General features: G+C 49.8%; 1 protein-coding gene across 1 annotated transcript in view; it reads right to left on the bottom strand.

Moving 5' to 3' along the window:
- Positions 1-9,878: 9,878 nt before the first annotated feature.
- GALNT12 (polypeptide N-acetylgalactosaminyltransferase 12) overlaps positions 9,879-15,562 on the bottom strand; it is a gene marked incomplete at its 5' end in the record, with an annotated part of 35,310 nt that continues 29,626 nt past the window's right edge. Inside the window, 3 exons of the mRNA XM_046673036.1 lie at positions 9,879-10,297; positions 12,146-12,292; positions 14,389-14,502. Of these exons, the coding sequence (XP_046528992.1) occupies positions 10,157-10,297; positions 12,146-12,292; positions 14,389-14,502 (402 nt within the window). The remainder of the gene's footprint in view (positions 10,298-12,145; positions 12,293-14,388; positions 14,503-15,562) is intronic.

Genomic DNA, 15,562 nt, shown 5'->3' with positions numbered 1-15,562 from the left:
CTCGTTCCCACAGAGACGACGTGGGAGCAGAGCGGCCACCCGCCCTCCCCCTCGGAGGACAGAGAACGGGCACCTGGCAGAGCACCGCTGAGCCCAGTTCCCGGAGCGCAGGGACCAGCTGCTCCAACAGCAGGGCAGGTGTCACCAGGGGTCCCGGAGGCCCAGGAGGTAGGAAGGGAGTTTTCCCGCAGCCTCAGGGCCAGCCAGGTCTCCGACTCTGGGCAACTCGGCGCCGGAGTGGGGCAGGATCGAGACTTCCCCCAACTTCTAAGAAAACAGGCTCAAGTTAGATCTAAAAGGCAGGAGTGAGGGTTCTGGTCCAGCCCCATCTCCCCTCGCTGTGTGATGCTAGGTCAGCCCCTTCTGTCTCTGGGCCTCGAGTTCCCTGCCTGCAGTTTCCGAGGTTGGACAGAAAGAGTCCTAAGCTGTTTTCCAGCTCAGAATCAGCATCTGGAAGCCACAGGCCCTTGGCCCTACTTTCTGGAAGTCTCCGTGGCCCGATGGCCCTCAGAAGTTTTTGAGCCCCCTTGTCCCACCCTGCCTTTAATGAAGCCACATCTGGAGCGTGTCTCCCTGGATCCCTGTTTTGAACAGTTCCTCACAGCTGGATCCCCATAAATCAATTTGTTCTGCAGATGAGTTCCCAGAACTCTCCAGAATGTTACCCAGAAAAGGCAGCTTTATTTCCCTTCAGCTTCTGGTTCCAAAAGGCAGGAGCCGAGCCTAGTCCACTTCGGGACAAGCTCCCTGAGCCTTCCCTGCCTGCCGCCGGCTGGGGTTCTGTCCACACCCCGTACTCCTGTCCCCGCCTGCAGGCACAGAGGACGACTCCACCCGGGGGCCCTTCCCGGCCCCTCTCAGCTCCCACCCTACAGTGAGAAGATTGGACTAAGATGACCCCAAGCCCCCTGCGGCTCTTGGGTTCAAAGTTCTCCCAGAGGGAGAGCTGAAAAGTCCGTCTCCCGCAGGCGGAGAGGGAAGGACGGAGGAGGCTCCGGGCACCTCTCTGCTGTCTGTTCTGCCCCGGGCAGCAAACAGCACTTCTCTGAATGCAGGACTTCTGTGACCGGCCACCGCTCCGCCCGACCCAGAGACTCCTCGCTTCTGATGGCTGCTCCCGTCCTAGGATCTCTTGGGACGGAGCCACTCCGAACCTTTGGTTGGTAAACAGTCTCTGAACACCGATTCTGCGGGGTGCTCTGTGCCCCACTGCATCCCGTTTATCCCTCACCACCGCCTCAGAGTTAGGTACCAGCACTGCCTCTCACACACGAGGAACTGTGGCTCCGAGCGGGGAGGTAACTTGCCCACAGCCACATAGTTGGCAAGTGACCAAACAGAACTTATACCCAGGTCTGTCCTTCTACAAATCCTGACCTCCTTTAAATCGATTCTGCCAAATAGAGGCGAACCCGAGGCCCTAAGTGTGCTCCTACTGACTAGAGTTTGGACTCAGACTTCCTTGGGGAGGCTATTTCAAGATAATTTTTACCAAATGTACTTAGCTTAAGTACATGCACTTAGCTTAAAAAGCCTAACAGTACTCAGGGTTTATAATAAAATCAGTAGCCGCCTGTCCCACCCAACCTCACCCCACCCTCACCCAGATCTGGCTCCCAAGAGAGCGTCTACTCAACATTTCCAGCTATTTCTTCCAGTATCTGCCTCTGTACTTCATTACGTATTAGCCGTGCTTTCTCATGACTTTTCAGTTTTAGACCCTGACTACTGACTCCCTGCGGCGGGAAATGTTCTCTTACACCAGTTCCCTGGCTCTTGCTGTCACACACACACACACACACACACACAGCCCTCCCCACCGCACAGCCCACCACCGTCGCCTCATTGCCCTCGGAGGTCTGGTGCACCTACGCCAGCCTATATCTCTCTGCAGGGATGGAGAACGAGGTGAACGGGCAGGCTTCAAGCAAACGCCTGTCCTCACCCTCCCCGAACTCCACTGAAAACCACAGCCAGGGCAGAGGGCGTGAATGGGGTCCGGCCAGCCTGGAGCAGAGAAGACGCAGACACACACCCTCTGTCCTCGAATCTCTGAGGGGCAGAGAGCACACACCCTGGGTGGTCTCCGAGGGGGTCCGGGGCAGGAAGGGAAGCTGCAGTGAGAGTCCAGCTTCCTATGGAGCCGTCCAAGGCCAGAGCGGGCTGTCCTGGAGAGGCAGGCGCGCCCCCACTGGCAGCGGACAGGCTGGGGTCGGCTGACCGTGCTGGGGGGTGAGAAGGGACTCCTCATGAGGAAGGAGTTGAACACATGACTTCTGAAGTCCCTTCAAATCCTATAACCCAGTAATTTGCTTCCTTTTATAACAGTTGGCAACTAGAGCCCAGCGGTGCTTCGCAATCACTCTTGAGTTCGTAACCAGAGCTGTCCAACAGACACACCCATCTGGAAACTTCTTTCTACAATACAGAAATAGTGTTCTGATGAGCAATCAGTTCCACTGACCCTTGCTTTCTAAAAGAAGGTTTGAGATGATTCAAGAGGAATCATGACACGGCAGATGGGACAGGACTCTCCTTCCCACGGTCTGAAGCTCTCTGCAGACAGATGAGCAATGGACGGAGCAATGGCAGCTGATTTGGCCGTGGACTGTGGGCCTCCCTGGCTTCGCAGCAAGAATCTCAAAGGGGAAACTGAGGGAACGCCTCCGGAATCCTGCCTCCCATTCTTGCCCCTTTTTAAAGAGAAAGAGGGCAGGGTGTGGGTGTGGGCAAAACGGAACTCTACCTGGACAACTGCATGTGGAGGAGCAGGCCCGACCCCAAGCGGCTCTGCCCTCGGAGCCCTGGCCCTGGTTCTGTTTCCTGACTCGGCGCTTCTGGAGGAAATGCGCTTGCCCAGAGAGGCGACTCCACTGTGACCTCCTGTGCTCTCCAAGCAGGACAGACTGGCGTTAGCTCTCACGCCATGACCGGCAGTGTGGTGTAACTGAACTAAGAGTGAGGGGAGGGGTTGAGGTCAGTGTGCCCAGCTACGAGCTACGAGACTGGGGCGAGTCGCCGCCCCTCCCCTCCCCTCCAGCAGGCAGAGGGATGGAGCAGTTACAGCTGAGCTGTGGAGTAAGACTGTCTGGGTCCAAGTTCCAGCGCTGCCACTGATTAGCTGTGTGGCCTGAGCCAAGTTCCCTACCCTCTCTGAGCCTCAGTATTCTCACTTGTTAAGGGGGTGGTGGAGTGGAGGTGGGGGGAGGAGAATTAACACCTACCTCACTGGGTATCCTGAGACTGAAAGTAGCTTATTTATATGAGATGCTCAGGACAGCCCCACCTCACGGCACGATCAGGATCCGCATTAGGAGCAGCTGCAAACAGGAGACAGTGGTCCTCACCCAGCTGCCCTTTTAGGATCAAACAAAACAAAACCCTTGAAAACAGAACTCTCCAGTTGCTTATAAGTTTGAGAAACTCGGTGCATAGTGCATTAAACCTCAAACACCAGGAGACCGTAAGGGGCCAGGATTTCCACCCCAACTTGTTAAACAAACACTGGCCATGATACAAGAAACCATATGGCAAAGTCTTTAGAACTTTGCATCCGGGTAGGTAACTATTTTATTTTATAATTTAATATAATAGAGCCAAGTCAATTTTTGAAGATACAACAAGAAAGTGTACCAATTTAACACTTTAAGAAAAGCAACACACCCAGGCCAAACTTAGAACACTGACTACTAAACGGAATGATAAGTACTGACAAAGAAAATGCCGCTCCAGCTCACTGTGTGATCTTGGGCAGACCCTTTCCCTCTCTGACCTCAGTCCCTCCGTCAGCTGCACTGGGCACAGGATGATCTCTGGGTGCCTTCCAGGTTGCATCTGGTGGACCCACGATCTGAAGGAATTTTCAGACCAAGAGACTCGGGCTTAACTAAAGCATTGTCATATTTCCTGAGCTGACACCACCATCTGGTGTGTGTGTGAGACTAAGACGCTGGTGACCTGCCCCCCCAGGAGCTTTCTTCTCTCCCTCTGATTCTTTTTTTTTTTTTTTTAAAGATTTTATTTTTTTCCTTTTTCTCCCCAAAGCCCCCTGGTACATAGTTGTATATTCTTCATTGTGGGTCCTTCTAGTTGTGGCATGTGGGACGCTGCCTCAGCGCGGTTTGATGAGCAGTGCCATGTCCGCGCCCAGGATTCGAACCAACGAAACACTGGACCGCCTGCAGCGGAGCACGCGAACTTAACCACTCGGCCACGGGGCCAGCCCCATCTCCCTCTGATTCTTACTTGAACATCTTGCTACTCAAAATGTGGCCCACAGACCGGCTGTGTCAGGCACCATGGGGAGCTTCTGACACAGGCAGAGTCTCAGGCCCCATCCCAGACCTGCTGAAGCAGAATCTGCCTTTCAACAAGATGCCAGGGGATTCCAAACACGGGAAAGTGTGCAAAGCACAGCAGTGACAGGGGGAGGAAAGGAAGCTTGTTAGGGCAGGAAACTTCGCACACACTCAACCCAGAGAGGAATCCAGAATTGAGCCATATAAATAAGACAAATCCCTCCCAAGTGACATTTAAGGAGTTCTCCATGCAATGAAGGTTCAGTTTCCTGGGAATTTTTATGAGTTTTCAGAAGGTACCTTCTCGGATGGTAAGCAGGAATCTGATGACAGGGCTGGACATCTCTGAACCTCAGTTTCAAAGGCACCTGTACCGTCTATTGTTGTTGATGTCATAGTGACACTGGTGAGTCTTTGTTTCCAGAAATTCAACATGAACTCGGCCAGTCTGAGCTCCCAGAGCCCACCCTCAGGTCCCAGCCACGTGGCCCCTTTACACCACAGCAGCTGACTTCTTCAAAGCCAGCAGGAGAATCTCTCACCAAGTAACCCCCAGGAGTTGAGCATCTCATCCTATATCTCAACCACTAGGATCTGAATTCTGCCAACAAACAGCAGGGTTGGAAGACCCTAAGCCACAGATGAGACAGCAGCCTTGGCCAACACCTTGACTTCCACCTGTGAAACCCAGAGCAGAGATACCAGCTAAGCCATGCCCAGACTTATGGCCTACAGGAACTGTGGGATAAGAAAGGAGCACTGTTTGTCACAATTTGTTACACAGCAATAGAAAACTAACACAGACTGTGTTACCTGGAAGAGATGCTGCTGTAACAAACATCTGAAATGTGGGAGCAGCTGTAGGATTGGGCAGCGGGAGCAAGTTGGAGGAATGAGGCCGAATATGACAGAGAAGCCCAAATTTCCTTGAACAGACTGTCAGCAGAAATACGGATGTGGAGGATGCTGCTGGCGAAGGCTTAGAAGGAAGCAAGGAACACATTATTGGAAACTGAGGAAAGGAGATCCTTGTTACAGTGGCAGAAAGCTTAGCAAAATCGTCCCCTGCAGTGACAGTTTATACCGGATGAACTCAATTATACAGCGAAGATCTCCAAGGAGTGCTGAAGACGCTGCCTCGTTTCTCCTTGCTGCTTATGGTGGAATTCAAGAGGAGAGAGACAAATAGAGGGAAAACTGTTACATGAAAGTTAAGTAGGACTGAATTATTTAGAAAATTCTTAGCCTCTCCAGATGGCAAAAGGTGCTAAACTCAGAAACAGCAGCTGAACCTGAGCACAGAGAAAAGGCTGAGCGTGTGACTGTACAACCTTTCGTTAAAACCTCAGAAATATCAAAAGGTCGGAACACTCCATGACACAAAGGGCCCTTTCAAGAGACTAAGGGTATGTGCACCTCACAGATCTTCTCAACGGAACCAGGGGCATCTAGGAAGCTTCAGGTCATTATCCCTCAGCCATCTTCACAGGAGGCCAACCAAGCAAAGGGACGGGTTTGAAAAGACCTGTGGATGTGGTCTCTCTCTAGTGGAGTGAACAGCTGTGAGTCCATGCGAGACCCACAAAGTTCTCGAGAAAATCACTTCAGCAAACATGGCTGGCCTGGACTAAAAGGGACAGAAAAAGTACAAAACGAAACCAGGCTGTTGGACACCCAAAGTTCTACCCGCAGGAAGCAGGCTGATAAAACTACTCAGCTGGAAACGTGTCGCCTTTCATAGAAAAGGAGGGACGCCAGGAGGGTGGGACCAAGTGCCCAGAAGACAGAGCCAAGCGTTCCTGAGGATTATCCCCAGGTCCTGAAACCAAATCAAGAAGAGCCAGACATTTGCCCAGCTGGGTTTCAAAGCCATTATGGACCCATGATTCCTTAGGCTCTTCATTTTCCTCTTTTTTTTGAGCTGGAGTCTTTGACCGTTATCCTCTGTCAGCCCACCACTGTGTGTTGTTGGGAGTGTCGGGCAGATCACAGGTCTCTTTGGTTTCACAAGTCCACAGATGGAGAGGAACCTCACCTACACCTGGACCTGACTTAGATTCTGGACTTTCAGCAGATGAGATTTAGATTTAGACAATGAAATTTTGGACTTTGAACTCATGCATGTCTTGGGAGGGAGGGAATGTATTTTGCACGTGGAAGGGATGCGAATTGCTGGAGGCCTGAGGGCAGGCTGTGGTAGACAGAATTCTAAGATGCCCCCAAGATTCCTATCTCCTGGTGTTCGTGCCCTGAGTAACCCCTCCCCGACCAGTGTGGCCGGGACCTATGAGTATGATGGGCTATCAATCCAGTGCAGGAATTTTGCGGATATAATTAAGGTCCCTCATCAGTTGACTTTCAAGCTAACAGAAGGGAGATTATCCTGCTTGGAGCTGACCTAATCAAGTGAGCCCTTAAAACAGAAAGAATCAACAATGGATGCTCTCCTACTGGCCTTCAAGAAGCAGCGTCACTGTCATGTTTGGAGAGGGCCACATGGCTGGGGAGTGAGTGGCCTTTTAGAGCTGAGGTCCTCGGTTCTACGGCCCCAAAGAACTGAATTCAGCCAACAACTGGTGAGCTTGGACAAGGACCCTGCATCTCAGAGGAGACCACAGCGGTGGCGGCATCCTGATTGCAGCCTTGGAGACCCCGAGCAGAGAACTCAGCCAAGCCATGCCTGAGCTTCTGACCTACAGAAACTGGAGGATGCATATTCAGTGTTTTAAGCTGCTAAGTTACAAAGGCTTCAAAGCAGCTATTACAAATATATCCAAAGAATGCAAGGATGTTATATTCAGAGAACTAAGGAAAACGTGCTAACAGTGAGTCAATACATGGGGAAGTTCAAGAGAGAGACACACTACAAAAGAGAACCAAATGGATGTTCAGAGTTGAAAAGTACAGTCACTGAAATAAAAATGACTAAATAATTTCAATAGCAGGTTTGAGATGGCAGAAAAAAACACTGAACTTAAAGCACTTATCCAATTTGAAGAACAGAGAAAGGGGTAGAAAAAATATTTAAAGAAATAATGGCTAAAACCTTCCCAAATTGATTTTAAAAACATTAAATGACATTCCAAAAAGCTCCCAAGTACGATAAATGCAGACCACACTCAGACACGTCTGAAAGACAGAGACAGAGAGAATCCTAAAAGCAGCAAGAGAAAAAGGACTCCTCACACACAGGGGACAATGTGGTTAATGGGTGACCTCTCTTCAAAACAGCAGTGACATGAAGGTGGCGCAACCCCCAATTCACAGCATCGATAGAAAAGAAATCTGTCAAATAGGATTCTGTATCCAGCTAAACTACCCTCCAGACAATTGAAGGCAGAATACAAACATTCCCAAATAAACAAAAACTGAGAGAATTCCTTGCTAACAGACCTATTCTAGATAAAATACTAAAGAAAGTCCTTATACTGAAAATGACCCCAGAGGGTTACTCAGAGTCATTGGAGGTAATGAAGAGCATGGAAATGGTACGTACGTGTATAAATGCAAGAGAATGCATATGGGTATCTATGTATATGTACATATATATATATTTTTCCTTTTCTTCTCTGTTTGAAGCAATAATCCTAGTATTCTATTGCTGAGTTTATAACACAGATATAATATCTATGTTCATAATAGCACAGAGGAGGGGGTGGGAAATGGAGCCATACTGGTGACAATTTGCTAAACTTTACTGGAATTAACTCAGTGCTAAGCTGAAGAAGACTATGTTCTGTTCAGGAAGCATACTGTAATCCCGAAGGCAACTCTATAAAAGTATAGGCAAGAGATCAACAGAGGACAGTCTCATCCCCCTTATGCCGATGAGGAAATGAGTCCCGGAAGGTGGAAGGGCCTGCCGCAGCCGGGCCACAGTCGGGTAGCCCCAGGACGCCTGACCCCACCTGCCAGGACCCGAGGCCACTCACGCCTTCCACCGAGTTGCAGGGGACTTGCCCAGGCTGACTCCTCACCCATCAGGAAGGGAAACAGTCTTCAAAATACTGTAAATTGCCTCCCAGTCTGTAAAAATATTTCCCTTGACGCCCTGAAAAATATTATTTTTACTTTCATTAGTCTTCCCACCCTAAAAATTACCACATGTAAGCTGATGGCAGGACTAAGGGAGGCGACTTCCCAAGCAAAGCTCATCAGCGGCAGCGCCCAGGGAGCACGCAGCCCCCCTGCACTCGTCTGGATCTGCTGGGCATTAATTTTCCGTCTGCCTGGACTCTTCCCGCCCCCCGGGAGGGGCTGACCCCTTCACAAGCTCAGGGACACGGCAGAGAGGGTGGGAGGAGGGGGCAGCGCAGGACTCACCTCCACCACAGGGGGACCCGCCCGCTTTACCAGTCACCACGATGGGGGGAGGCCTGGCCCCACTGTGCGTCTCATTCTCGAGAACTGAGCCGGGCTGGAAGGGGTCCTACTGTATTCCTGCCTGCCGAGGAGCCGCTGAACCCCATAAGGAGAAAAGAGCTAAATTATTTAGTATTTATTTTTGAATAAACACCCATTGATATTTATTGTTTCACATTTTATAAAGTGCATTTATGAAAATAGCAATTTAATGAACCCATACATATGCCAGGACCCAAGCTAAGCCCTCACCTGCTCTACGTTATTTAATCCTAACAACGACCCCGTGACCTTGGCTTCATTATTCCCATTTTACAGATGAAGAAACTGAAGTTCAAAGTGGTTAAGATACATCAGATTGGCCCAAGCCAGGCACAGGCAAGTGTTTTCTGGGTCACTGTTAAACTGGATCCCTCAGAGAGGGGAATGTGTGCAAATAGAACCTGAGTTGATATTTTTTAATTGCACGTGTGTCTTCATCTCTCATATCTGATAATTGCAAAACAAAGATCTGCAATGTTCTCACATTTTAAAAAATCGTTCTTATCGACTTCGCCAAGTTGACAAGACCTCAGAAGTGGACCTGGGATCGCTCACAAATCAGAGTGACTTGAGAGAGACTCCAGCGGCCGCAGCACAGCATGTCACATTGATTTAAAGGACCAAATATTATTAATGAACAAATTTGAAAGCTGGATTTCCTACAGAACGTTAAATTTCTCCCTGACACTAATGTGCGATAAAAATTAAAAATGATACAAACATGTTTCAAAGTCATTCTGGTAATTGCTGCAGGCAGCGAGCCGCGCCACAGCTGGGCGTTGCGGAAACGCCCCGTGTGGGGGAGGTTGTTTTAACTCACTAAGTCACGCTGTTCTCTGGAGATTTCAGCTTCGGTCAGTCCTCTTTGGCTAACATCAACATGAACTGGAGTTTTGACTATGGCAGCAACACATAAGCAAAAAGCATTCCTAACTAAATGAACCGAGAGTATCTCAACGGCTCAAAGGAATCAGTACAATGTTCCTAGCGTCCATCTGTCTACACCGAGAAGATTCTAACCCAGTGTTTGACGTATGATCAGTTTATGCAAAGGACCTTAGATGAGTCTGATTTCCACACGTGCACACATCTTCCTACCTGGGAATTCTTGCAAATACCAAAATAAAATATTTACCTTCTTGCTAGGGAGAATAAAAAGGCACGACAGTATACACCTTGATAGAAAAATATTTAAAGGTTTTTAAGTCTTTGAAAACCAAGAGTTAACATTTTATGATTGCCCTTTGAAAACAGGGTGTTTGGGAACAATTTTAAAGTTTCAAAATCAGTACAAAGCTTATTCACAGTCTCATTAAATCCAACATCACTTTCACAAACTGCAGAACAATTTCCTTATCAAAGAAGAGCAGCCAGGTTCTGGAGGCACTGTCACCGTACTCGGCTGGGTCCCCAGGCCCCAATCTCCCTCATGGCTTCCTTGGGGCGGCGACACTTCACGACATGCGTTCCTTGAAGAACCACCTCTGATGGTCCGAGTCAGTGCAGTCTCTCAAGAGGGGGACAAAACTGTCGCCCGAGGCCTTCCTTTCGGCCTGCACACACTTCTTGGACTGTACGTGAAATAAAGAACCATCCTACGAAAGACAGCAGACACAGGATGTGCACGAGAATTACAAGCAATCCTCAGAAGGTAACTTTTTCCTTAAAATGTGTCCCTAAGAGCTCAGGGTTATTTTGCTCATCTCAGGAATATTTACTGAGGGGTAAGTGTCTGCATGTGCGAAGGCAACTCAGGTCTGTCCGTGCACAGAGGGCCGGGCGTGTACAGACACGCGTCGTGCTTGCCTCTCCCGGGGCTTCTCTGTGGAATCCCCTACTCCACCGCCAGGGCTGATGGTGCCCCCTGCTGGCTGCTCTGGGGATCTGTTACCCTGCGTCTCCTCTCTACCTCTGTTCCTTTCCTTCAGGGAAATCAGGATCAAAGGTCTTTTATTAATCTCTTTCACTTCTCTTAGGTCAACTAATTCCATGCCTGGAGATGTCTTTCTCTTATATATTAACACGGAGCGTCAGGAAACCTGGCTTTAGCCCCCGCTCAGCCAGAGCAGCTGGGTGAGGGGGCAAGCCATCCGAGAGGAAGCGGGTTCCAGGAACCGCGCCATTGGCCGAACCCCAGCAGAGGATCCCCACTGTCGCTGAGTTAACTCAGCAAGTCTGCCCCAGCCCTGGAGTTTGCTTCATCTCTCTCGCCTGTGAGCCGGGCGCCCCAGGAGCTTAATCGTGGCTGAGCAGCACGCAGGCAGAACGTACCTGTTCCAGCAAAAGAGAAACCTCGGAAAAAGACTTAAGATGCCGAAGAATCTCACTAATACCAACTCTGAAAACATTAAAAGTGCTCTCGAGTTGCCTTTAGAGTAAGTGAAAGGTAACAATTAAAGTGCCCCTCCTCCCATCTTCTAAAGATTCTTACTTTTCCTTAAATGGTCACTGAAACTGAAGATAAAAAAATTTTAATGACATTTCAAACCAATTTTACGGTTTCCATCTTGCATTCCCATTCCTTGAGGGCTTACAACAGCTTCCAGCTGGAGAACGAGGGAAGGGGAGGGCCCTTCAGAGGACCACAGGCTCCAGGCTTCACACAGGATGTCCCTCCTGTTGCACAGCACTGGGGGCCTGGCTTTTCCAGGGAGCCGCAAATTTCATTGCTAATCGTAACATTTTCTACAGGAAGACGTACTCCAGCTTCTAGTCAGACTTATAGGCAGTATAGACGAATCTTTCCATCCCTGGGGCCAGGCTGGGGATGACAGCTTCCCACGGAGAGAAAAGAGAACTAATTTTTTCTTTTGCATTACTCTCTCTGGATTTATTCCCTCAAGTGCCTTTTAGTGAGTCAAAGGATATGACTGATTTATGAGTCCCGCCATGGGCGTACTGCAAACGTGGTGGGGCCCCTCAGGCTGAAGTCACACCCAGGGTCAACCCAGGACGACTCTTCTGATGGGAGCCGCCTCCATCAGAGAGAGGTTTTCTTGCTTATTATACCACAGGTAACAACTAATCTCTTGATGCCTGACAGTTTCCAAAGAATATTTCTGGCCACACATCTAATCCTCACGGGAGGTGGACAAGGCTGCTGCAGTCCCCATTTTAGAGTTGGAAAAAATGAGGCAGAGACAAGTGGAGCGACTTGGACCTGCGCCTAACCTCACGTCCTTCCACGCTGGCTGTTCCACTGGTTTAAACACCATTTCATCTCCGAATGCGTCTGAGACAGCTCCTCTTCCTATTACAGCCTGAGCAGCTCAAGGGGTCAGGGGGATGGGAACACTGAAAGGGAGTCGACTGGACCGCCCCACCGGGGGCACCGTGAGGCTCCTGGTCTCCTGCAGGCGGCCGTGCCCCTGGGACGCGCCAGGACCACACCGCCCCCTGCAGCCCGCAAACAACAGCTGGGCAGGCAGGGACAGCGCACTTACGTCCTGCAGGATGAACTTCTGATTCTCCGGGGCCACTTCCTTGCAGAGATGCATGGTGAGGATATCCGTTCCCGCGTCCACAGCCACGCACCCCTCCGGCTGGCGGGTGTTATAGCGGATTTCATTCCGGGACGTGTACTCGAAAAACTAAAAAGGGAACAGCCCGCGGGCATCTGTTACCCTCTGAGGTGCAAAGCCGGGCAGTGGCGAGATGAGGATCTGCCATCCCTCATGCTCGCCTCAGCCAGTGACCCCAGCCTGTCTGATCTGTCCCCCAGCACTCGGGGCACCTCTGGTGCAGTGCTTAGCAAGTGCGAACGCAGGGGCCCTTTCTCGTGCTGGTCATGCTTGTTAGATGTGAGGGTGTGGGGCTGGTGCCCAGTCACCCCGCACCCGCTGTGTCTAACCCCGAGCTGCTGGTGCAGAATGGCGGGAAAGAAAATGGACCAGTCCCAGTGCCAGCACCTGGGGGCTCCCCGCGACCTTGACCAGCCACATCCTCTTCTTTTCTTAGTCCTTTCCTCCTCCTCCCCCCGAATATACTGGACACATCAGCGCCTTGGAAACTGTAAAGCACTGTGCACAAGCAGACAACAAGACTGCAGTGGGAAGGCTGGTTCTTCCAGAGCAACGGTTCTCTTACTCTAGTGTGCCTAGGCCACACCCATTCCAGGCCACACTTCCAGAGAGGGAACATTGCAGGCTGCACTCCCACAGAGAGAATAAGGATTCCTTCCACCTGAGGTGGGGCCTAGAAAGCTACATTTTCTACATTTTTAAAAAGACACTCAGCCACCTGTCACCTTTCTTCCAGGAGATTCTGACACCGGTGGCTGTTCTTAAGATACATGGAGTAGCACTTCTCAAATGAATCTCACAGAAAGCTGGTTAAACAAGAGACTGGGGCTCAGGAAGGATGGGGGGTCTGAGAATTTGCATTTCAAAGCTCTCAGGTGATGCTGACAGTAGCAGTCGGGGACCAGCTTTGAGAAGCACTGTTCTAAAAAGTATTGAAACACTTGAATAATTTAAGGTTTTAGGGGTCGGAATTACGAAAGTTTACTGTTGACCATAAAGGGGTTTAATACTCAAATGGAACTGAGGTGTCTCCTGGTTGGAAGAAAACTTGAATGCCTACCCGTTCATTTCTAGGGGTCTGACACCTCTCAGGACCACAAGGCTTTGGAGGTTCAGACGCCTGTTTCACTCATCTCCTGCGGCCTCCACTGGCCCCACCCCAGCGGGTCCACCTGCTTCTCTGGGCCGGGGTCCTGCGCTGGTCCTCACAGCCTCCAGAAGCTGCTCCTCTGTGAAGCCTGAAACACAGCTCCTAACGCAGACAGATCCACCCGGGGCCGCCAGCTGACGCAACTGCCTTCAACCCGCATTGCAGGGTGGCACTGCGCATCAGAACCCGCGACTCCATTTAAGAGCTAATTCTAAGGAAGTCGTTGAAACGCACACCTGTCGTTTTTTTCTTTCTTTTTTTCTGACCAAAGATGCTAGTGGCAGGGTTATTTATAACCGCAACAACAGAGAGGCAGGGAAATGAGTTAACTGAACAGTCACATAGCCACACAGAGGAATATCGAGGCCACTAGGACAAAACTATCAAAGGACAACTAATAACGCAAGAAAAGGACGGTGAAGTAAATGGAAAGAACGGACTATAAAGCACAGATATTATGATAACTATTTAAAACACACGATCCAAAGGCTGTGCGTAAAAGATGGGAAGTAAACGACACTCAATCAGAACGGCCGTTCCGGGTCTAGTCATTCACCACCTGCATCTACTTTTTGTATTTCCAACTGTTCTGTGATGAGCACACATTGCCTTCATAGCAAAAAAATCAAATATTTAAATTTTTTTTGTTTGAGGAAGCTTAGCCCTGAGCTAACTGCTGCCAATCCTCGTCTTTTTGCTGAGGAAGACTGGCCCTGAGCTAACATCCGTGCCCATCTTCCTCCACTTTATATGTGGGACGCCTACCACAGCATGGTGTGCCAAGGGGTGCCATGTCCGCACCCGGAATCCGAACCGGCAAACCCCGGGCTGCTGAAGTGGAATGTGCACACTTAACCCCTGCACCACCAGGCCGGCCCCTAATTTTTTTAAAAAACACAGATTTCTCCACAGTCCCCTCTTTAGAGTCCCAGGCCAACGTCCCCTTGAGCACTGGGCCTCTCCTCGTCCGCCGTCCCCCAGTGAGAACATTGAGATGCAGAGAAGCAGCACCTACCTGGTTCTGCCCCATCCCGTGGCAGAGGTACAGAGTGACCTGGTGTCCCGTGATCTGGTTTTCGTTGGGAGGGTTATAGTCAAAGCAGTAATCTTTTAGTCCTTTGTTCTGGAGCTAAATAAAACATAAAGGTGGCATTTTGGTCCAGATTTATACACAACAACAGATTCCAGCCAAGGCTCTGAGGGAGGTTAAATGGAGAGGAGTGCCTGCTTCAAGAAATGGACTGAATTGTAAGAGCCCCTTACATTTCTAGTTTTAAAACTGCTTTTCCATTCTATACTGTAGGCAGGAAGCACAACCCCCATTTTAAGATGATAAACCTGAGGAGCAGAGAGATTAACTCTTTATGTCCTGAAAGCTCATACCTCTTCATTTCTCATTAGTGCAGCCTTATTGCTGCACTAGTCCAAACACAGCTGGGTTGTCATTTTGCATATGTACCATGGAGCTTCTGCTCTTATGCATCTGGAAAGGACACCCCAATCAAGAGACTTGTCATTCCCCAGGTCATAAGTCCACCATTCTAGACTACAGGAATGGCATAACACAGAGCCAACGACTTGTCCAAGTTCATACAACAAGGATGCAGACACCTGTGTCTTGAAGCCAGGACCTGAGGCTCCAAGTCCTGTGTTCTTTCTATTACTCAACATTCTCTAATCTAATGTCATCTCTAAGGTACCTTTTGGATCGAAAGCCCTTTAATCATTCTAAGAACAAAAAACCATGGGAGGCTCCTTGCTCCGTCCTCCCTTCCAGAATCCTCCAGGGAAAGACTCTAGCACTTTCCAGATCCCTTCTGGAGAGTTCAAAGAACCCTCCGTACCTCCTCCTGAAGCCCGGTCCGCCCTGGCCCTTGTCCACCCATGACCAGCCTGGTTCCATATAGAAAGAAGGACTCCACACTGCCCCAGCTCATAAAGCACAGACCTCAGGTTCTTGAGGTCCCTGTGCTTTATGAAGGAGCCTGGGAACAGGAGATGTTTAGAATAATCGGAGCATCTTAGATTCAGAAGGACTCAACTGTCATCCAGCCAAGTGGGTCCCGCTCTTGACCACCAAGGGACCTTAACCCCAGATGAGGTCCCTACGTTCAGAAAGGTCCCCCAAAGAAACTGAAGAAACACTAAAAAGAAAAGAGAAACCCCTAAAGATGAAAACTGAGATGAAT

This window comes from Equus quagga, chromosome 1, assembly GCF_021613505.1.
Source record: "Equus quagga isolate Etosha38 chromosome 1, UCLA_HA_Equagga_1.0, whole genome shotgun sequence".
NCBI lineage: Eukaryota > Metazoa > Chordata > Mammalia > Perissodactyla > Equidae > Equus > Equus quagga.
The sequence above is the reverse complement of the archived record's forward strand: the minus strand, read 5'-3'. Positions and strand labels throughout refer to the sequence as shown.